Source organism: Oncorhynchus mykiss, chromosome 11 (genome assembly GCF_013265735.2).
Source record: "Oncorhynchus mykiss isolate Arlee chromosome 11, USDA_OmykA_1.1, whole genome shotgun sequence".
Taxonomy (NCBI): domain Eukaryota; kingdom Metazoa; phylum Chordata; class Actinopteri; order Salmoniformes; family Salmonidae; genus Oncorhynchus; species Oncorhynchus mykiss.
Genome location: NC_048575.1, coordinates 34,857,161 through 34,880,399, shown reverse-complemented (window position 1 = coordinate 34,880,399; position 23,239 = coordinate 34,857,161). Strand labels below are relative to the sequence as shown.

Sequence of the window (23,239 nt, the reverse complement as noted above, 5' to 3'; positions counted from 1 at the left end):
GTCAACTGAGAACGGTTGACTGAAGCAGTCAGTAGTTCTCAATTCTCTCCTCAGGGACCCCCAGATTTTCCAGAGATAGCTCACTTGATTAAATGTGTCAGTTAACACAATAATAACACCTATGGAATTTGAGCAATATAACATGGCTGACCAGAATCAAAAACCCTGTTTGGTTCTTCAGAAAGGTCTACAAAGAACCTTTCAGATTGAGAAAGGTTCCTTTATAGAACCTTCTCCATAAAGTATATATAAAGAACCATAAAACTGTTCTACATAACTGTACATATCACGATAAACCTTAAACCCAGACCAAAGAGCCCAAACTCCCACCGACCTCAGAACACCATTTTTAAATGTGTGTTATGTACTTGTTATTCTCTGAAGAGAAGCACATTTTCCTTCACTTCACAACGTTTTTTTCCCGTGTTTCCGTGCCAAAAATGTTTGTCACCTTTTTGGGCCTTAACCAGTTGGCATCCCTGACCTCAGCCTCACTGCCTCACATGTACATCCAATTAAAACTTGATTCAACTATGTTCAATTTAGCCCTCCATAGCGGCTGCCTAGTTGCACCTGAAATGACACCCTATTCCCTATATAGTGTGTTGCTTTTGACCTGCTTTTTTTCCCCATGTTCACTACACAGGGAATAGGGTGCCATTTGGGACGCACAACAACAACTTGGAGGAGGGAAAGTCTGCCTCTCTCACTTTAATAACTATTTATCAAGGTGCCGGCAAGAACCTTTTGGGTTGCCACACCGGCGGAACCTTTCAAGTTCTGAAAAGGGTCTTCGAAGAACCCCTGTGTAAAGGTTCAAACCTGAAACTATTTGTGATGGGAAGGGTTACATTTTTGACCTTTTTAATAATATATTGTAAAGGTGGCAGCCTATCAGATTGGAGGCTTGGCTTTCAGATAGTTATTTTTCAAATCAAATTTTATTGGTCACATACACATGGTTAGCAAATGTTAATGAGAGTGTAGCGAAATGCTTGTGCTTCTATTTCCGACCATGTAGTAATATCTAACAATTAATCTAACAATTTCACAACAACTACCTTATATACACAAGTGTAAAGGAATGGATAAGAATGTGTACATAAAAATATATGGGTGAGCGATGGCCAAATGGCATAGGCAAGACACAGTAGATGGTATAGAGTACAGTATATACTGTTCATATGAGATGAGTAATGTAGGGTATGAAAACATTATATAAAGTGGCATTGTTTAAAGTGACGAGTGATACATTTATTACATCCAATGTTTTATTGTTAAAGTGGCTAGAGATTTGAGTCAGTATGTTGGCAGCAGCCACTTATTGTTATTGATGGCTGTTTAACAGTAAAATGGCCTTGAGATAGAAGCTGTTTTTCACTCTCTCGGTCCCAGCCTTGATGCACCTGTACTGACCTCACCTTCTGGATGATAGTGGGATGAAGGCAGTGGCTCAGGCGGTTGTTGTCCTTGATGATCTTTTTGGCCTTCCTGTCACATCAGGTGGTGTAGGAGTCCTGGAGGGCAGGTAGTTTGCCCCCGGTGATGTGTTGTGCAGACCTCACTACCCTCTGGAGAGCCTTACGGTTGTGGGTGGAGCAGTTGCCGTACCAGGCGGTGATACAGCCCGACAGGATGCTCTCGATTGTGCATCTGTAAAAGTTTGTGAGTGCTTTAGGTGACAAGCCAAATTTCTTCAGCCTCCTGAGGTTGAAGAGGCGCTGTTGTGCCTTCTTCACCATGCTGTCTGTGTGGGTGGACCATTTCAGTTTGTCCGTGATGGAACTTAAAACTTTCCAACTTCTCCAGTACTGTCTCGTCGATGTGGATAGGGGGGTGCTCCCTCTGCTGTTTCCTGAAGTCCACGATCATCTCCTTTGTTTTGTTGACGTTGAGTGTGAGGTTATTTTCTTCACACCACACTCCGAAGGCCCTCACCTCTTCCCTGTAGGCCGCCACATCTTTGTTGGTAATCAAGCCTACCACTGTAGTGTCATCTGCAAACTTGATGATTGAGTTGGAGGCGTGTATGGTCGCACAGTCATGGGTGAACAGGGAGTACAGGAGAGGGCTGAGAATGCACCCTTGTGGGGCCCCAGTATTGAGGATCAGCGGGATGGAGATGTTGTTTCCTACCCTCACCACCTGGGGGCAGCCCATCAGAATGTCCAGGACCCAGTTGCACAGGGCGGGGTCGAGACCCAGGGTCTCGAGTTTGATGATGAGTTTGGAGAGTACTATAGTGTTAAATTCTGAGCTGTAGTCGATGAACAGCATTCTTACATATAGGTATTCCTCTTGTCCAGATGGGTTAGGGCAGTGTGCAGTGTGATTGTGATTGGGTGGTCTGTGGACCTATTGGGGCGGTAGGCAAATTGGAGTGGGTATAGTGTGTCAGGTAGAGTGGAGATGATATGATCCTTGACTTGTCTCTCAAAGCACTTCATGATGATAGAAGGGGGTATTACGGGGCATAGTCATTTAGTTCAGTTACCTTGGCTTTCTTGGGAACAGGAACACTGGTGGCCCTCTTGAAGCATGTGGGAACAGCAGACTGGGATAGGGATTGATTGAATATGTCCGTAAACACATCAGCCAGCTGGTCTGCGCATGCTCTGAGGACGCTAAATGTTTTGGGCCACCTGTTAGCGTAAATGTCATACCTGCTCATTGTGTTACGTTTGTACACTGGATTTTTTAAAGCATATTAACAATGATGTTTACATATAGTAATAAAGTAGTAACTATTCCAGCTTTTGGATTTGACATGCTTTTGAAGAACTCTGTAAGCCTCAGTGTTCAACCTTAACATTTTAAGACAATACAACAGAATAGATGAACAGGAACGAGATTTACTCTAACGGGTGGCCCGCAAAAATATATATCTTAAAGCCACGCCCCTACTAAGCCACACCTTCATTCCAGGGAACCCCTCAATTAACCAAAGGTGCAAATATGAACCAGCAACTAGCAATGGTTCCTTGAGGAACTTCAGAGGTTCCTTGATGTTTTCAAACATTTCAAATCCCATGCAGTCATCGTCCCTCTGTCGACTAGTACACTCTTTTCCCCAGTGTTCCGATAAATATTTATTTTACCTAGCTGTCTGCAGCATTTAAGCAATTTAGTGGAGGGAGAAACAAGGCTAGCGTGTGCTGTGCACCAGTTCTCACAGTCTATTTTTCCAAAGGACTTTAAGTAAGCTCAGAACTTCTATTAGGCTTCCCTTATAGTGCTAACTGGTGGAGTTTGCATGGCCAGTTGACAACTAAAGAATAGCCACCCTACTCTCCTCTACTTTCCCCTTCTCCCTATACCTCTATCTCTATACTGCTTGATTTGCCCCTCAATTGCTCCCTCTCTCCCTCCCGGCCTCCCCATCCAAAACATTGTCAAAGGAGAGTAGCATTGCATTCCCAGACCCCTGTACACAGCCAGGAGCCATTCTCTTTTTTTAATAATAATGTGTTTATTATTTTCCAATATAAAATAAATAAAAAAAGACAGCAATACAAACATTGACATTCATTGTACTGTTGAATGTGATGGCCAATTTAGAGGACAAAACTAATCTTAACTCACACATACACAAAAATAAAACAAAATCCTATTAGGTGGTACATGTATAAGAAGACAGCATATAGTCATTACAAGCAGTGTAGTTAAGCCTAAAATAAATATTGAGTGGAGTACAGCTGTACCAAACAGAGCGATCAATGGGTCTGGGGCTATAACTTTATCAAAGGCATTAGATAAGTAATCAAAAATGAGAGCCCAGTAAGCATGTAACTTAGGACATGTCCAAAATAAGTGGGTCAACATCCATTGATCCTGCTTGCACCACTCACACAGTGGTGAGGTGTCCGGAAATATTTTCTGCAGTTTTACTTTTGAGTAATGTACGGTGTAAACTGTGTATCACCTTAAACTGTACAAGGTTGTGTCTGGCATTCACTGAACTGTGGTTTATATTCATGAGAGCTTCTACCCAGTCCTCATCTGAGATTTCTGAACCAAGTTCTTGTTCACAAGCCATTTTAATAGTGTCTGTGGATACCTCTATGTGGGCCTGTAGCACATCATACACATCTAGAGACTGACCCCTTTGAATGGGGTTTGACAAGGATCAGGCTATTTGGCTTAACGCCACACTGTGGGATATGTGTCCTTAAGAAATTCCTGATTTGGAGGTATCTGAAAAAAATGTGTTGTTGGCATGTTAAACTTATCCTGTAATTGTTGAAATGAAGCTAACTGGCTATCAATGTATAAATTACCAATTGTTGTGAACCCCTTCTCCCTCCACTGTGAAAACACCATTATCATCCAATGCAGGGTGGAAAGCATGATTCATGCAAATCGGGATGTCAATGTATACAGTGGGTATGTTAAGAAAATAACTCATCTGTTTCCTGATCCTACGAGTATGACAAATGACTGGATTAGAGTCATAAGTGGCTTTTTTCACTTATGATGGACTATTAACAAGTGCAGGGCATGAGGAACGTTGACAGGAGGCCTGCTCAATCAAAAGCCATGAAGGCATATCCTTCTGTCGCATCCCGGGTAAACTTTCCTTCCAGAAAGACACAATGTTCAGATTATCAGCCCAATAATACAGTTTGAAGTGAGCAAGGCCAAAGCCCCCCTCTATCTTGTACTTGCATAAATGCTTCTTTGAAATTCTGGCTGCCTTGTTATCCCATAAAAATGGAGTTACTATTGAATCCAGTTTCTTAAAATAGCTTTGTGGTGTGAAATTGGGTAGACATTGGAAGAGGTAAAGAAACCTGGGTAGGGACAAACATTTTAATAGCGTTTATACGACCAACCAAAAAGATAGGCAGAGTTTTCCAAAAATCTAAATTTTGTTAAAGCTGTTACATTTTTAAGTCACAATTTGCTTTCAATAGCTTATCAAGGTCTCTTGTCATTACAATGCCAAGGCTGGTGATCTTGTCCATCACCATTCTAAATGGGGTAGATTGCAGAAATGACATATCCACAGGCCGTGATATCGGCATCAATTCGCTTTTTTGCCAGTTTACTTGTAGCCAGAGAAGGAGCCGAATGTATTTATCAAGTTAAGAAAGGGGGGAATAGACATTTTAGGCATGGATAAAAACAAAATAACATCGTCTGCAAATAGGGACATTTTGTGCTGCGTGTCTTTTTTAAAAGAAGCTATATCGGCACATGCACGAATGTGAGTAGCAAGGGGTTCCATGGCTATAGCGAAGAGCGCATGCGAAATAGGGCACCCCTGTCGGCAGCCCTTGAACAGGCGGAATGACTGCGACATTTCCTGATTGGTGACCATGGACGCCAGTGGGTGTGCAAAAATAATTATCATCCAATTAATAAATTCCTTTCCAAACCCGAAATGCTCCAGAACCGACATCATATACTTCCACTCAATCTGATCAAACCTTCTCTGCATCAAGAGCTATTACCACTGCCTCAAATTTATGATCATGATACATTACGTTGAAAAGGCGTCTCAAATTGTAGTATATATGTTGGCCCGGGATAAAAACCTGTCTGGTCAGGGTGTGTGATGTCAGAAATATATTTTTTCAATCGGTTTGCCAATATCTTTGTCAACACCTTATTTTCTATGGGGAGTAACGACACAGGGCGATAAGACGACATCTCCATGGAATCTCTATCTTTTTTCAAGATCAGTGCTATTATAGCCTCATACAGTGTTTGCGGGATTTTGTCATTTTCTTTGGATTGTTTAAACATTCACAACATAAGTGGAGCTAGCTTCTTGATACTACCCATTACGCATGCGGGAGCATAATCATAGCCTCAAACTAATTCGCATAACGCAGCGGACATAAATCTTCCTAGAAAATGTTCCTATTCATGAAAATCACAAATTAAATATATTGAGACACAGCCATAGCCTTTTGTTAATCACACTGTCATCTCAGATTTTTTGAATATGCTTTACAGCCAACGCTAGACAAGCTTTTGTGTAAGTTTATCGTGGCATAATGCTATGGCTAGGCTCAGCTAGCATCAGGCAACAATTTCACGAAAATAAGAAAAGCAATCAAATTAAATAATTTACCTTTGAAGAACTTCGGATGTTTTCACTCAGGAGACTCCCAGTTAGATAGCAAATGTTCCTTTTTTTCTAAAAATACTATTATTGTAGGCGAAATAGCTCCGTTTGTTCTTCACGTTTGGCTGAGAAATCGACCCGGAAAATGCAGTCACTACAACGCCAAACGTTTTTCCAAATTAGCTCCATAATATCGACAGAAACATGGCAAACGTTGTTTAGAATCAATCCTCAAGGTGTTTTTCACATATATATTCGATAATATATCCGTTGGGACAATTGGTTTCTCATAAGAAGCGATTGGAAAAATGGCTACTTGTGTACTTTACGCAAGATTTTCTGCTGGAGCCATCATGTGACCACTTGCTAAATGTGGTCCCTTACAGCTATTCTTCAACATAAATGCGTAAAAATACGTCACAATGCTGTAGACACCTTGGGGAATACGTAGAAAAAGTAAGCTCATTCGTAGCTCATTCACAGCCATATAAGGAGTCATTGGCATGAGGCGGTTTAAAAAAATGTGCCACTTCCTGATTGGATTTTTATCTGGGTTTCGCCTGTAACATCAGTTCTGTTGCACTCACAGACAATATCTTTGCAGTTTTGGAAACATCAGAGTGTTTTCTATCCAAAGCTGTCAATTATATGCATAGTCAAGCATCTTGTCGTGACAAAATATCCCGTTTAAAACGGGAAGGTTTTTTTATCCAAAAATGAAAATACTGCAGTTTGGAAATTGTGCTATCGCTGTGTTAATTTCCTCTAAAGTTATCCCAGCATCGAGTGCAGCAGCTGCCCCCCCGTCTAGTTTAAGTTCTCATTCAGTGAGAAAGCGTTCCATAGTTTGTGGATCAGTAGCATTGCATTTTGATTGATATAGCTCTGAGTAAAACTGAGCAAAGCATTTATTAATATCCTGCAGATCTGTTACTATTTTACCCTTCTTGTCTTTTATTTTGTGAATAGCTCTAGATGCCTGTACATGCCTTAGCTGTCTTGTTAATTATTTATGTGTTTTGTCACCCAGTTCAACATAACTTTGTTGCGTTCTAGCAAGTAAAGAGCCCACCCGTTTCAAAAGGATGATATTGTATTCATATTTCAACTTTGTGATCTTCTCAAGGACTGTATTCGAGGAATTCGTCCTAAAAACATTCTCCTGTTCCCCTAACTCTCTTGCAGTTTCTCCCAGCCTAGTATTGGTGCGTTTCTTCCTCTCTGATGTATAATAAATAATGTAACCTCTAATCACAGCCTTTAGAGATTCCCAAAGGGTGGAGTCGTCAACATCCCCCGCGTCGTTAGCTCCGAGGAAAAAGGCAATCTGTTCCTTCAAATACTGACAAAAAGTCTCATCTTTCAACAGGTCAATGTGTCTTAGCGTCATGGGTCGCTGACCTGTAGACTTATTGTCGAGTTTCAGAACCATGGACAGAGGATAGTGGTCCATATTTAGAATAGGGTGATAGGTAACCGACGCAGCTGCTGAAATTAGTTTGGAGTCCAACAAAAAATAGTCAATTCTGGAATATGATTTATGAACTGACGAAAAGAAAGAATAATCCCTATCTGCTGGGTGAGTCAGTCTCCAAATATCAAGAATGTTGTTTGTCATCAATGTATTTAGACAGACACTGGCCTTTGATTGTTGAAGTGACCTTGATAGCTGTTTATCTAAAAGAGGATCTAACGTACAGTTAAAGTCATCTCCAACAATAACACTTGTATCCGAGATATTTGGTATGGCCTTAAATACCTTTTGAAAAAATAATGGATCATCGTAGTTGGGTCCATATAAATTGACCAAGGTTATTGTTTTCGAATGCAGTAACAACAATAATACACCGACCATTGGGATCTGAAATCGAGGATGAGTAAACAAAAGGAGTGTTTTTCCTTATCAGGATTGCTACCCCTCTCGCTTCTGCATCAAAGGTAGTATGTCTGACCGATCCAGTAGCTTGGCCTGAGCGGAGCGTTTAATATGAGATTCTTGAAGAAGCACTATGTCAGCGTCCAGTGATTTAAGATGAGAAAAAAACTTAGCTTGTTTCACGACATGCCCTAAGCCATTACAGTTCCAGCTGATTATCTTTATTCCACCAGGTCTACTCTGTGCTCGGTCACGATGTGGCATTTCTTATTTTAGAGCAAATTGTTGCTGTCATACAAAGCCCAAAATGAAAAACGTCCCGCCTTGCAGGAGCTCGTCATGCCACCATCCCCTCCCTCCCGTCCCATTACTGAGTGACTTCCCCAAACGAAGCACTCCTTGACTAACACACAAACCTTAGGGTGTCTAGACATACAGCTTCAACTAACTCATCATCTATAGATTCTCAGCATATAAACTAAATGAAATAACACTTAACTCTCACGTTAGGGGGTGAGTGACGCTAAAACATGATAGGCTATATAAGCCACAACATCTCACCCATCATTATAAGATCCAATTTCTGATCTTCTGATCGAAAAGACATAGAAATTCAAACACATTCCTGGCCTGTATTTGGCCATTTAGCCGTTTGACACAGTCGTTCTGTATCCTCAGCCAGGGAGCTTGCTTGACAAGAACAGATCGGCCTCTTTTGGGTTGTCAAACATATGTGTTGATCCCTCGACTGTCACCTTAAACTGGGCTGGGAAGAGGAATCCATATTGGATGTTGGCCGCTCTGCATTTGTTGCGTAACTCATCATACTCTTTCCGTTGGTTCCTCACCTCCAAGGTAAAATCTGGGTAGAAAGACACCCTGGCTCTGTTGTAGTTAAGGGGGAACTTTTGCCCAGCCAGCTTGAGGATGAGATCCCTGGTCTGGGGATAGTGCAGCAGTAACATGAATGGCCTTGGTGGTGCGCCCTTGGCTGGCTTCGTTGCCTGTGATCTGTGTGCGCGGTCGATCAGGATGGTGTTCACTCGCGCGGTCGATCAGGATGGTGTTCACTCCCCAGCGATCTATCAGCTCCGAGACAAATTCAGTGGGTTTCCCTTTCTCAGTGTCCTCCTGGATCCCAAATATTCGGATGTTCTGGCGTCTTGAATGCGACTCAAGCATTTCCAATCGGGCTTTCAGGGTTTTGTGGTCATTTTTGAACGTTGCGCACTGTTTCTCTGTTTCTTTTTCCTGTAGCCTGGCCTCGTGATCAACTGTTGTCTGCTCAACCTCATGTACCCTGTCCTTAGTTGCCTTCACAGTGAAATTCCCAGTACTCTTTGAGATATCATCCAACCTTGTGTCCACCTTCTTGCTTAGTGAGTTTATGGCAGCCAGTAGGTTCTGTGGGGAACTCTTGGGAGCTAGCATCTTCAGCTAACTCCTCGTGGGTCAGCGAAGTTAAAATTGGCTCGTTGTCTATCTCATTCAAATGATCTTGTTTTAGCGGCCCCTTTTTTTGGTGCCTTTTCCCTTTGTCATATTGCCAGACAATGTTTGAAGTTATAGGTCGTGCGAGGTTAAGACAAATATTAATTTGTTTCAAAATAGAGCGGAGCTCTAGCAAAGCAAGTCTACTCCATAGCACGCTCTCTAGCGCCCCCCACAGAAGCCATTCTCAGTTAGATAGAGAATTCAGAAAAGACAGGGTGTGCCTTGGTCAAAAATAGTGCACTATATAGGAAATAAGGTTCCATTTGGGATGGAGTTACTGTAACAATCACAGACATGTCCCTGTCCTCTCTACATCCAGCATACAGCCCCATGCCCTCGCCAGGCCATTGAGTATCCTGCAGCATCAGCCCCATGCAGAAGCCTTCTGGAGGCCAGATGTGGGTTATTATGGGGTTTCCTGTAGCACTAGACTCCGGTACTCCTAGCTGTCAGCAGAGAAACTAAATCTCCACTTTACTTTGGATGGAGAGAGGGGCTCTGGGTGTGTGAAGGAAAAATTGATTACTTGTGTTAACAAACCTTTATTGCTCTGGCTCCCGGCCAAATGACTGGCTGGTTGCACAGGAGAATGAAGACATCATTTTCACGTCCAAAGGCTCCCCGAAGTCCACACTAAATCAAAACAGCATAGAGATGAACGTGAGGCCTGCACTCCGGGGGTAGCTAGTACAGTACAGTGCCATGAGTTCCATGTGAGCTTCCACCTGATTCTTCAAAAATACTTTGAAGCAGCCTGTTATGTCGTAGGGAGTTTTGCTAAACTGGAACACACTAGGACTACATGTCTCTTTATAATCAAAAAAGGTGAAACTGATCTCCCTGTAGAGTCTATGGACACATGTCACAACTCATTTTGGCTACCCTGGGTGCCTCAAACAATGTTTGAAACTTAAGGAGCCTTCCCTGCCGTTGGGCTCCCTGATTTTTATCTAACAGATCTCTATGTTGTTCTACGCGGTCTGGAATGGTTCTCAGTCTGGTTCTATATGGTCCTGTGTGGTTCTAAGGGGTTCTGTGTGGCGCTGTTTGGTTCTATCTGGCCCTGTGTAGTTTTATGTGGTTCTGTGAGGCCCCGTGTAGTTCAGTGTGGTTCTGTGTAGCCCTGTGTAGTTCTGTATGGTTGTGACCGTGTCCCTCTCTCACAGGCACTGCTCTGGTGGTCCAGTGGGATCATGTCCACCTGCAAGACAACTACAACTTGGGTAGCTTCACCTTCCAGGCCACACTGCACAGCGACGGCAGGATTGTCTTCGCCTACAAAGAGGTCAGTCTCTCTCTCTCGGTTCCTCTGTAGGCTTTATTTACCACTCGCTTTCTCTATTTGCTGCTCCTCTCCCTCTATCCATCTCTTTCTCACTCTCAGTGCTCATCTCTCCGTGTATCTCCCATAGGGGTGTAGGAGTGACATGGCGTCACACCTATCTCGTGAGAAGCAGGGAATTCTTCACACTCACCCTGCTCTCTCTCTCTCTCTTCTCTCTCTCTCCATCTCTTTCTGTTCCCTCTATCTCTGTCTCTCCTTCCTCACCCTCACTTTCTCTTGGTGACAGAGCACTTATTTAATTCTCTCCTTGATTGAATTGATGAATAAAGCGCCGTGCTCATCAACCTCTGTTTTCACTCAGGGCACGTTGTGTCGCTACCGTGACTGACAATTTAATGGCCGTCGTTATTGACGCTCCCTTTGAAAATATTACTTCCTCTCCCCATTCTGCTTCCATATGTTTAATATGGTTAATAACAGTCTAACTCGTGTCGCAAGTTTTGGATCACTGTAACATCGCTGCATGCGAGAGAGATTATGTTTACTAGATACTGTGGCGGTGCCGATTAAAATGTCAAAATGGGAAGAGGGAGAAAAAGGAACTGAGTGAAAGAGAGTTGGAATCAAGAGTGACTTCTCTGTCAGATGAATGTCTAAATGTGTTAGGCCGCAATTACGGAATCCATTAAATCCAATTATTACATGTGTTATACATCTATCATAATCACAAGCCCCATAAAAGTTATCTTTCAAAAGAGGTATTTAAAAAAATGTTTTTTCTCTCTTCCATTTCAATCAGGGAGTACTTCTATTTAACTCCACTCTTACACTCCACTTCTCCATGTAAAGACAACCCTCACTGTGGCTTTTACTTCCCTTATTTATTTCACCTACTTTCACCACACTATAAATGTCTCTCTCCTAGGATCTCAACATTCTGAAATTTGAGCCCGCCAGACTTATTTTGCAGACTTATTCATTTGCGCCTCCATTTTGATGGATTTCCTGGGAGATTAGTCCATTTTAACAAGCTATTTAATCCTTCCAGTACATTAAGTCCCATTGTTTGTAGGATGCTTCACAAATGGCAACCTACTCCCTATATAGTGCACTACTTTTGACCAGAGCCTGTAGGGTGTAGGGAATAGTGCCATCTGGGACACATTTCCCACAACCCTCCATCAGCATCAGGAACTGTCAGGCCTCTGTCTGGTTAAGGTCTGTTTGGGTCCTACTCCCAGCAGGCTCAGTCAGATAGACAGGTCTGGTGGCTGGTGATGGATGTCCGTCTCCCTCCTCTCTCTCTTCCAGATTCCAATGGAGGTGGCCCAGATCAGCTCCGTCAATCACCCGGTGAAAGTGGGCCTCTCCGATGCCTTTGTGGTGGTCCACAGGATCCAGCAGATACCCAGTGAGTCACCATGATGCAGAGAGTGCACTGCGACACTGCACACAGAGACGGACGGACGGACGCACGCACACACGTGCACACACGTGAACACACACACACACACCATGACTCAATGCGTCACAACACACCAGTAGTGGTTGGTGTCACTTTGGATTGGAGGGCAGGGTCATTGTATTGACTGGAATGGAAGGAATGGAACAGTACCAAACACATTAATTCCATTCCAGCGATTACTATGAGCCGTCCTCCCCTCTCCATCCTCTCATACACCATCACAAGCAAGTTAAACTTTTGGTGTTTTTCTCTTCTCAATGCTTCTCCCTTTTGGGGTTTAGTTCAAGCTTTCGCTGCGGCCTCTCCAACAAAGTTTTCACCTCACAGAAACGATATGAGTATGGGCACAGGTCCAGATTTGACTCTTTGCATGAGGTTCCTTCCAATTCAGGCCAATTAAAGTTAATACAACGTAGAGCAAAGACGAGAAACTCTGAGTATTTTCACCCACAGCTAGACACCCTCAGGAGCTTTAATTTCAAGTCTGCCAAAATAATGAGTAGTCAAAAACGATATATTCATTAGTTTAATTGCGTGTATTGATGATACGTTCATAGGACTTGGCATTTGAAGAATCTATTTGTTCCAGTTAACGTTTCATAGGTAGTTATTTATCCAATTACATTTTTTTTTTTTATCGACTTTGTCTGAAATTATTGAGTTGTGGATAGTAATTACCTCTACTCAAAAATCTTTAAGAACCACATGAATTTCACATGTGATCTGATTAATAATTAATTAATTAATAATTAATTAATAATCTAATTAATATGATAGCACATGAAAATATGATCTCATGTGAAATAAATTTGACAACATGGGGATATAAAATGTCAACACGTGTCACCATGAAACTACACGTGACAACATTTGACAACTTTTTCCTCATGTAAAACTGCTAATTAAATGTTCAAATGTAAACGAAAAAGGCAATTCCACATGTGAGAGTTTGAAACATGTAACTTTTTTTTTTTAAGGAAAGAAATGAAATGGTACGACAGGTTTTATGGTACTGTTGGCGTTATGCTGTTCAGCTAAAATAGTGTAAACATCTTTAATTAATAAAAGTGATTATAATTGACATGATCACTTAGTGCTGACTTTTACTTTGAAGTCCAAAGTGTAGTAATACAGGTGGAATCAGTTATTGACACAGACATGGTGGCTCAGCAAGAGATCGGAATGCTGTGAACCACGAGGTTGTGAGTTCACATTCAAGGTGAGGACATGTTGAGTAAGAATTACTGTATGAATAAACATACACAATGTAATCCTTTATGTAAAATATTTAGATTTAAAACACTGCGACTGTGTGACAACTTTTTTGTTTGCTGGGCAACACCTGTGAAAACTCGTGAAAAACATCCACACAACTTCATGGGAAATATCATCATGTGAAGTGTTTCAAAACCAGACGGTTTCACATAATTTCACATGTGAAATAAAATGTTACATGTGCAAAACGTGGACATTTCTCTTGGGAAATCATGTGGTTTTTCACAAGGGTCACCCTATTCCCTATATAGCCTACTACTTTCTACCAGAGCCATATGGGCACTACATAGGGAATAGGGTGCCGTTTGGAACATAGCCTCTGTGTTCGGGAAGAAAGGGTTTCGGTGTTGTTATAAGGGGGAATTCAAACCTGCTGCTCAGCTGCGCTGTGAGTGTTGATCTTCCGTGGTTGTTGATTCTCTCTACTTCTCTGAAGACTGTGGGAATAGGGTGCTCTTGTTACAGTAGCTACAGCAGCGCTCCCATAACACTCCTGTAGACAGTATTGAGAGTTCTTAGGCCACCAAAGGACTTATCTACCCTCTTTGATGCAGCCTCTGTTACGCTCAGCTGGTGAAAACAGACACCTCGGGTTGCATCCCAAATTGACACCCTATAACTTATATAGTGCGCTACTGTTGACCAGAGCCCAGTGCACTATGTAGGGAATAGGATGCAGTCCCTCAGCTCTCCTACTGCAGGTAGGGAGGAAGACAAAAGGCCTATCTGGGGCAGGGAATGGAGGAGAGGAATGCAGGGATGAGTGTTAAACATGAAAGATGACACCCAGGGCGGTGTGTGTTCCGAACTCCCTCCGGAAGCCCCACTGTTGTAAACTGAAAGACTGCCTGCTTGAAACAATGTAACATGCTGAGTCAGCTTTCTCACAAACCTTTACCGGGATCACTTCTTTACTTATTTTGGTTTAAGGGACATACTATACAGCCCAAAGAGTTGTACAGTGCCCCCTCGGAAGTAAACTATTAGTTTAAGATCACATTTTCTGTATGAGAGGCCTCTCCTTTGGAAGTGATAATAATATACTGTAATATAATAATAATAACATACTAGTTAGTGAGAAGATGAAGGACCAGGAAATGGCTTAGAAACAAATTATTGGTTGTGAAGACTGTCCTTGTTTGACAGTATCCATGCCTGGGAAAAAAACATGGTTTGACACATTTGTATCATATACCTAGTGAATGGTGGCGAATGTGATAAGTATGGAGAGGAGAGGAGAGAGCAGGTTGACGGTCGGTGGGTGAGCATTTGTTATCTCTGTCTGTCTGTCGAGAAAGGTCAGGATTAGCATCTTGGGGCTTCTGTCGGTCAAAAAGGCTGTGGCGTGTTTACACGTGTATTTGTTTGATTTACAACTGCACAAAAAATCTAAACTGAAATTGAGATGTAATACTTTAAAGTATGGCTGGACAAGGTGATTTCAAAATACAAATTAATTTGGTTGGAGGCAATGCTTTGCATTTACTGTGGAATTTTTCTGACCTGTGGTAAGCTGCAGATGCCTACAGGGTAAAAATATCCCTTCAACCTGTTTTGAAAACAAAAAACTGAACATTCTGCTCCATTGTAAAGTGCAAGGGTGCCAATATATTTGACCGCATCTGAAGCTACAGGTTAGTTTACACATTTTACAGTCCAGTGTTGTGAGAAGAATCACAGCTGTACTGAATTTGATTGTTGTAACTGATAGATTCTTAAAGAGATGGACGGGATCTTAAGCACCTACAAATTCGTAACATATCACTTGAATTGCAGGAGACCTAACATAACATATCATACGAAATGGATGACGTACACAATTGTGCACAGTTTTTGGATTCCCGTTTTGACTCCTGAGTGCTACTTTCAAAACTACTGGCTGAAATTGTACAAAACCTTTGTAGCATCACTTTAAAAGGGAAAAACTGTTAGAATCAGAGGACTCAATGTTTAGGGAGCAAGTGGGTAAAATTGACTGTGATAGATAGTCCCATTAGACAGGTCAGAGTAAAGCAGAGATCTAGCCCTTGGTTTAATCATGAGATTCTAGAATCTATCCAAGCGAGGACTAAGGCCTTAAAGAAATTTAAGAATTCCAAGAGCAGCCTGATTTTCTCCTATATAAACATCACAGAAATGAAGCACATATCAGAATGGATGAAGTGAAGAGGGGTTACTTTGCTGATAAATCATTGAGAACCAAAATGACCCTAAAAAGCTTTGGAAATCATTTAAGGAACTAGATTGTAGTAGTATTACCAAAAACAAGCAAACAATATTGGACTGAACATCAGGGGGGAGATGATACTGTATATGAAAAAGCAGAGGTTGCCAATGAATTCAACTATTTTTGTACTACTATTCTGGTTTCAGTTCTGGTTTGTATGGAAACGACCAAGCCAAGAAATATTGTGTCCGAGTTAGGGGTTCAGCCAAACTTAAAAAAATTATATATTAAGGTAGAAACAGCAAATATAGCCAGTATGCTAGGAGAGTTTAAATGCTACAAAGCCACAGGCCTGGATACATAAACATATCGCTCTCTTGAACAAGGCACCTTTCCCAGGGACATGAAACAAGCTAAAGTTATACCTCTGTATAAAGAAGGGGATAAAGTCTGACCCTGGGAATTACAGGCCTGTGTCTATCTCCAGTATGACATCAAAGATCAAAGTTAAGAATATGTCAACAAACAAAGTCTACTGTATGATTTTCAGTCGGGTTTTTAGAAAAACATACTCCACTGATTCATGTCTACTTCACTTGACTGACTTCATCGGGAAAGAGATTGATGAGGGAAATCTGTGTGGAATGGTACTGCTTGACCTACGGAAAGCCTTTGATACAGTTAACCACTGTCTCCTAATCTCCAAACTGGAGGCACTGGGGTTAAGCAGTACCCCTCTAAGCTGGCTAAAGTCCTATTAGGGAGTAAGTAGTAGAGGTTAGTGGTTCACTGTCTCAGGCAAAACCAATGAGTTGTGGCATTCCGCATAGGAGCGTGCTTGGGCCTCTATTTTCTTGCCATCTTTTCCTTTATGCAGAGGACTCTACACTTCTGGTGACTAATAAAAGTAAAACTATGTTGGAGAGCATACTTAGCACAGAGCTGACTAACATTAGCAAATGGCTTGGATATATTTTTATTTAACTAATCAAGGCAGTTAAGAACAAATTCTTATTTTCAATGATGGCCTATGAACAGCGGGTTAACTGCGGGTTAACCGCAGAATGACAGATTTGTACCTTGTCAGCTTGGAGATTTGAACACTGCAACTTTTGCGGTTACTAGTCCAACACTCCAACCACTAGGCTTCGCTGCCACCCCGATAATAATAAGCCTGCACTTAGGTAAAACTGAGGCAACATTTTTTTGGCTCCTAACCTAAATTGTGTAGGTTCCTCTGAAATCGGAGTGGAGCTAGGGGGTGAAGTGCTGACTACGAAAACCTCTGTTAGCTACCTGGGTTGCATCCTTGATGGAAGCTTGGGAGTTGTGAGCATGGCCACTGAAGTGCTAGGGAAGGCTAATGCCAGGTCTAAGTTTTTGGCTAGAAAATCCAAGCTGCTTGATAAGGACTCCATGAGAGTGCTAGCCACTGCCCTCATTCAATGCCATTTTGACTACGCTAGGACATTTAAATATACATACTTTTTTTGGGAGGGGAATAACAAATGAGTTCCATGCAGTGGTGGGGATTGGGATATCACAGCAGGAATTCAGCTCAAAGTAGCCAGTAGACACCTTTCAGAACAGGTGTATATATACTGAGATCATGTGACAGATCATGTGACACTTCGATTGCAAACAGGTGGACTTTATTTAACTAATTATGTGACTTCTGAAGGTAATTGGTTGCACCAGATTTTGTTTAGGGGCTTCATAGCAAAGGGGGTGAATACATATGCACGCAGGACTTTTTTTTTTTCATTTCACTTCACCAATTTGGACTATTTTGTGTATTTCCATTACATGAAATCCAAATACATATCCATTTAAATTACAGGTTGTAATGCAACAAAATAGGAAAAACGGCAAGGTGGATGAGTACTTTTGCAAGGCACTTGCAAGGCCATTTGGGATGCAGACTAAATCTGCAACAGCACAGGGGGATCTGGTTCAGATGGCTACGTTGAGCTGAATTCCTGCTGTGATATCCCAATCCCCACCACTGCATGGAACTCATTTGTTATTCTCTGGCAAAAAAAAGTTTTTTTAAATGTAGATTAAATGTAGACTATCTTTAAGGACTGGTTGTTCTTTTTTTCACAGTTAGTATTGATCATGTCTAAAATCTTCACTGCGTTTTCTTGTAGTACTAAGAAAAGTGATGTATTTAGACTAGAGTGATTGCTTGGTGGCTTTAGCCTCCAGGTCTCAGAGCGTAACATAGGTAATCCCAAATGGCACCCTATTCCCATATAGAGTGCACTATTTTAAGAAGAGCCCAGGCAGCTGGAGGGCTGAGTAATCAGTGTTGAGGGGGAACTCATGCGAGTCAATAAGTGTTTCTGCTGACAATTAACGCATATTTGTCACACTCTTCTTCCTCCTCCTCTGACGAGGAGAAGTAGTAAGGATCGGAGGACCAAAGCGCAGCGTGATGTGAATACATTCTTTTAATGTAAAACGAAATAACACAAAGTACACGAAACAAACAAAATGAACATGACCGCTATCAACACAGAGTGCAACATCCATAGACATAGATAATCACCCACGAAATACTCAAGGAATATGGCTGCCTAGATATGGTTCCCAATCAGAGACAACAATAAACAGCTGCCTCTAATTGAGAACCAATCTAGGCAACCATAGACATACAAAACCCCTAGACTGGTGCCAACCCCATCAACATACAAAAGTCCTAGACAGGACAAACACATATAATCACCCATGTCACACCCTGACCTAACCAAAATAATAAAGAAAACAAAGAATACCAAGATCAGGGCATGACAATATTGGTCTGAGCACACACAGCTAGTGCAGCCGGAGAGGATCCCTCTAACCCTCTCCTTAAGCCACGCTCAAGTTGTGAAATGTAATATTCTATGCTGCTAGCTAGCTATCTCCAGGCCATGGCGTTTGGGCCTGGCCTGTGCTGCACTGGCGGTAGCAGGGGGAAGATGTGCTTGTACAGACAAGATATTTAGCAGGTCAGGTGCTAGGCTTTTATTTAGCCACCCCCGGGCTGGGCAGCCAGATGCACGGACAGCCAGACTCCCAGTCACCCTCACGCATTATTCTGATGAGGTTATCAAAACCAGAAGTGCCTCAGTCATTTTAATACCTGTCTGCCTACTGACGTGCACTCTTAAGTCTTATCAGACTGTGTTTTCTTTTGCTAATTCACTGCGGAAGCTGTGGTACAATATCTGGCCCACAATTTGCTCACCTCATTATTATACAGTCAGAGCTAAGATAGAGGTCCTTGCGTTTTCATCATATCCATTCATTTTATGATATTGCTGAATTTCCATGTCCAATGTCTGTATTTGTATTGCATTTTGGGGTGATTACGTAGATTTCAGGAAACAGATATGGGAGGTAATCTGCTCAAAGCTAGAGATCTCGCCGTGTGGTAGCGAGGATTCTGAATTAATGAGACGGTGAAATGAAAGCTGCATGATTGTTATGTTGATGGCAGGAAATACACTGGCACGGAACTGTAGCTTTTCTATTGGCTGAGTGAGTAGGAAAAGAATAGGGAACTAACCTCACTGTCAGGGTCCTATGTGCTATTCTGTTCCAGACAGTAATTATTATTATCACTGTGCTGTTGGAACAGTATGTGTAATGAAAATCTACCTGCGCATCGATTATTTTCTTCCCCCCGGCAGTTTTGGACTCCATTGTTCCTATAGGCACACAGGCTCTGGCAATAAAGCACTATTCTGAATTTAGATTACCTCATCCCCTCAGTGGTTTTTAACTCATTGCACAAGGTCTCCATGTCACATTTCCATTGATTCTCATCCAACTTGCAAGGGTGAAATAATAAGAAATCATTTCCTGGTCTGGTACTCAGATTTTCATAATAGATCATTGTTATAAAGGAGTCTTCTTAGAAGAAAATGTGCTATCTAGAACCCAAAAGGGTTCTTTGGCTGTCCCCATGAGAGAACCCTTTTGGTATCAAGTAGAAGCCTTTTGGTTCTAGGTAGCACCCTTTTGAGTTCAATGTAGAACCCTTTCCACAGAGGGTTCTACATGGAACCAAAAAGGGTTCTCATATAGGGACAGCTAAAGAACCCTTTTCTAACCCTTTTTTCTAAGAGTGTAGGTGTGTACCAGACCAGTAGCCTATTATCCATTGTATTTTCCATCTGGTGAGATATTGACTGGGCCAGTGCATTATTTTGTCTGTGCTTTTAATTAGATTATGGCCTAATTGATCTTTGTGTTCATAATTGATGTTACACTTCTGCAAAGCTCCTTTTGTTTGATGTATCGGAGCAGGGCAGCTAAATCTTCATTACCACTTGATGATGCTCAGGCTGAGACGGCCTGTATTTGCTGTAAATTAAAGCTTCCTCCCTCCCAGGCTATGGGGTGAAGTTTTCCCAATTTGCAGATCTAAGATCAGTTTTCCCTCCCCCAATCCTAATCCTTAACTGTTTGAGGGAAATCCAAGATCAGCGTCTAGGGGCAATATAACCTCTTCCCATCGCCTGGAGGAAAACCGAGCCAGGCCACAGAGTCTAGACAGCCTGCCCACAGAGGAGCATTCCCAGGCAGGCAGACAGTGAGAGACCTCCCCTCTCCTCTGGCCCATCCATGCTATCATTACACACTTTATAAGCCCACTGCCTGGGGCCAGAGGAAGCCAGCCATAGGGAAGGCAAGGAGAGGGGTGGTATTCAGGGTAAAGACAGCTGATACAGTAGCTAGCTAGACTTACTGTACGGTACCTTGCATTGGTCAGATGTTTTTGGTGCCGAAACAAAGCAAGAAACACACACACTGACTGTTTTTCACACATTTTAATAGGGCATAATGTCTCTATAGTTCTGTATTCTCACCTATATTAGAACAATGAATATTCCTGGAATGTCTCAAATGGCACCTTATTCCCTATATAATGCATTGCAAATAGTCTGCGTAGCCGTTTGATTAGATGTTCAGGAGTCTGATGGCTTGGGGTAAAAGCTGTTTAGAAGCCTTTTAGACCTAGACTTGGCGCTCCGCTACCGCTTAACGTGCGGTAGCAGAGGGAACAGTCTATGACTAAGGTGGCTGGAGTCTTCGACAATTTTTAGGGCCTTCCTCTGACACCGACTGGTATAGAGGTCCTGGATGTCAGGAAGCTTGGCCCCGGTGATGTACTGGGCCGTAAGCACTACTCGCTGTCCAGGTGTGAAAGGGCAAAGTGGAGTACAATAGAGATTGTGTCATCTGTGGATCTGTTGGGGTGGTATGTAAATTGGAGTGGGTCTAGGGTTTCTGGGATAATGGTGTTGATGTGAGCCATGACCAGCCTTTCAAAGAATTTCATGGCTGCAGACGTGAGTGCTACAGGTCGGTAGTCATTTAGGCAGGTTACCTCAGTGTTCTTGGGCACATGGACTATGGTGGTCTGCTTGAAACATGTTGGAATTACAGACTCAGACAGGGAGAGGTTGAAAATGTCAGTGAGACACTTGCCAGTTGGTCAGCGCATGCTCGGAGTACACATGCTGGTAATCCATCTGGACCAGCGGCATTGTGAATGTTGACCTGTTTAAAGGTCTTACTCACATCGGTAGCAGAGAGTGTGATCACACAGTCGTCCGGAACATCTGATGCTCTCATGCATGTTTCAGTGTTACTTGCCTCGAAGCAAGCATAGGAGTTATTTAGCTCGTCTGGGTGGCTCGTATCACTGAGCAGCTCTTGGCTGTGCTTCCCTTTGTAGTCTGTAATAGTTTGCAAGCCCTGCAACATCCAATGAGCGTCGGAGCCGGTGTAGTATGATTCGATCTTAGTCCTGTTTGATGGTTCGTCGGAGAGCATAGTTGGATTTCTTATAAGCTTCCGGGTTAGAGTCCCGCTCCTTGAAAGTGTCAGCTCTACCCTTTAGCTCAGTGCGAATGTTGCCTGTAATCCATGGCTTCTGGTTGGGGTATGTACGTACAGTCACTGTGAGGATGACATCATCAATGCACTTATTGATGAATCCAGTGACTGATGTGGTGTACTCCTCAATGCCATCGAAAGAATCCCGGAACATATTCCAGTCTGTGCTAGCAGTCCTGTAGTTTAGCATCTGCTTCATCTGACCACTGTTTTATTGACCGAGTCACTGGTGCTTCCTGCTTTAATTTCAGGAGGATAGAATTATGATCAGATTTGGTCTAGAGTTTTTTTCCCCCTCTGGTTGCACATGCTGATAGAAATTAGGTTCAACTGATTTAAGTTTCCCTGCATTAAAAGTCCCTGGCTACTAGGAGCGCCGCCTCTGGATAAGCATTTTCCTGTTTGCTTATGGCGGTATACAGTTCATTGAATAGTGGTTTTAGTGCTGGCATTTTGTGCTGAATAGTGGTTTTAGTGCTGACATCGGTCTGTGGTGGTATGTAGACAGCTACGTAAAATACAGATGAAATCTCTCTAGGTAGATAGTGTGGTCTACAGCTTATCATGAGATACTCTACCTCAGGTGAGCAAAACCTCAAGACTTCCTTAGATATTGTGCACCAGCTGTTGTTTATAAGTATGCATAGGCCCCCTTGTCTTACCAGAGGCTGCTGTTCTATCCTGCCGATAGTGTATAACCTGCCAGCTGTATGTTATTAATGTCGTCGTTCAGCCACGACTTGGTGAAACATAAATATTACAGTTTTTAATGTCTCGTTGGTAGAATGTGTTTTTAGTTCGTCCCGTTTATTTTCCCGCGATTGAACGTTAGCTTAGTACGGATGTGAAAGGCTGATTAGTCACTCGTCACCTGATCCACACAAGGCACCCCGATCTCTTTCTGCGAAATCTCAGTTTCTTTCTTCAGCAAATGACGGAGATGAGGCCCTGTTCGGGTGTTTGGAGTATATCCTTCCTGTCTGACTCATTGTAGAAAAATGATTTGTGCAATTCAAGGTGGGTAATCGCTGTTCTTATGTCCGGTAGCAGCAACATTATGTACAAAATAAGGTACAAACAATGCGAAAAAAAGAAAAAAAAAATAGCACGGTTGGTTAAGAACCAATAAAATGGCAGCAATCTCCTCCGGCGCCATCTTCCTAGTAAGCACTATAGATCAAAGTGAGACAAAACCCAAATGTTGTCTTGCTCAAAATATATCTTCATAAACAAAAAGGCACAGGGCGAACCCAAAGTGAAAAATATAAAGTACTCAGGAAATAGTAGGAGAGATTCCTCTCAGGAAAACAAGTAACATTTACAATGACCGACAAAGACAAATGGTAGAGGGAGTAAAAATACAGTGATAGAGTGGGGATTGGAACCAGGTGTGTGTAATGATGACGAGGCAAGTCCGGGGTTGATGAGTGAAGGACGTTCGCCAGCAGTAGGTTCGGCAGCAGCTAGAAGGCCGGCAACTCCAAACACCTGAGCTAGACAGGAGGGGGAGCCAAAGCGAAGGCTGGTGTGACGAAATTTAACAAAAAAAAACATACTTTTTGTAGTATTTCATTACTTTAACCTGTTATGGCTGCAATCCCCCTATCGGGATAAGTGTCATCAACACCCGCTGAATAGCATAGCGCAACATACAATAAATATTACTATAAATATTTATATTCATGAAATCACAAGTGCAATATAGGAAAACA

At 42.3% G+C, this 23,239-nt stretch overlaps 1 protein-coding gene across 1 annotated transcript in view; it reads left to right on the top strand.

Moving 5' to 3' along the window:
- Nucleotides 1-23,239, top strand: part of LOC110535616 (plexin domain-containing protein 2) — a 168,731-nt gene that overhangs the window by 98,554 nt on the left and 46,938 nt on the right. Inside the window, exons 7-8 of the mRNA XM_036935347.1 lie at nt 10,610-10,728; nt 12,040-12,139. Coding sequence (XP_036791242.1) covers nt 10,610-10,728; nt 12,040-12,139 — 219 coding nt within the window. The remainder of the gene's footprint in view (nt 1-10,609; nt 10,729-12,039; nt 12,140-23,239) is intronic.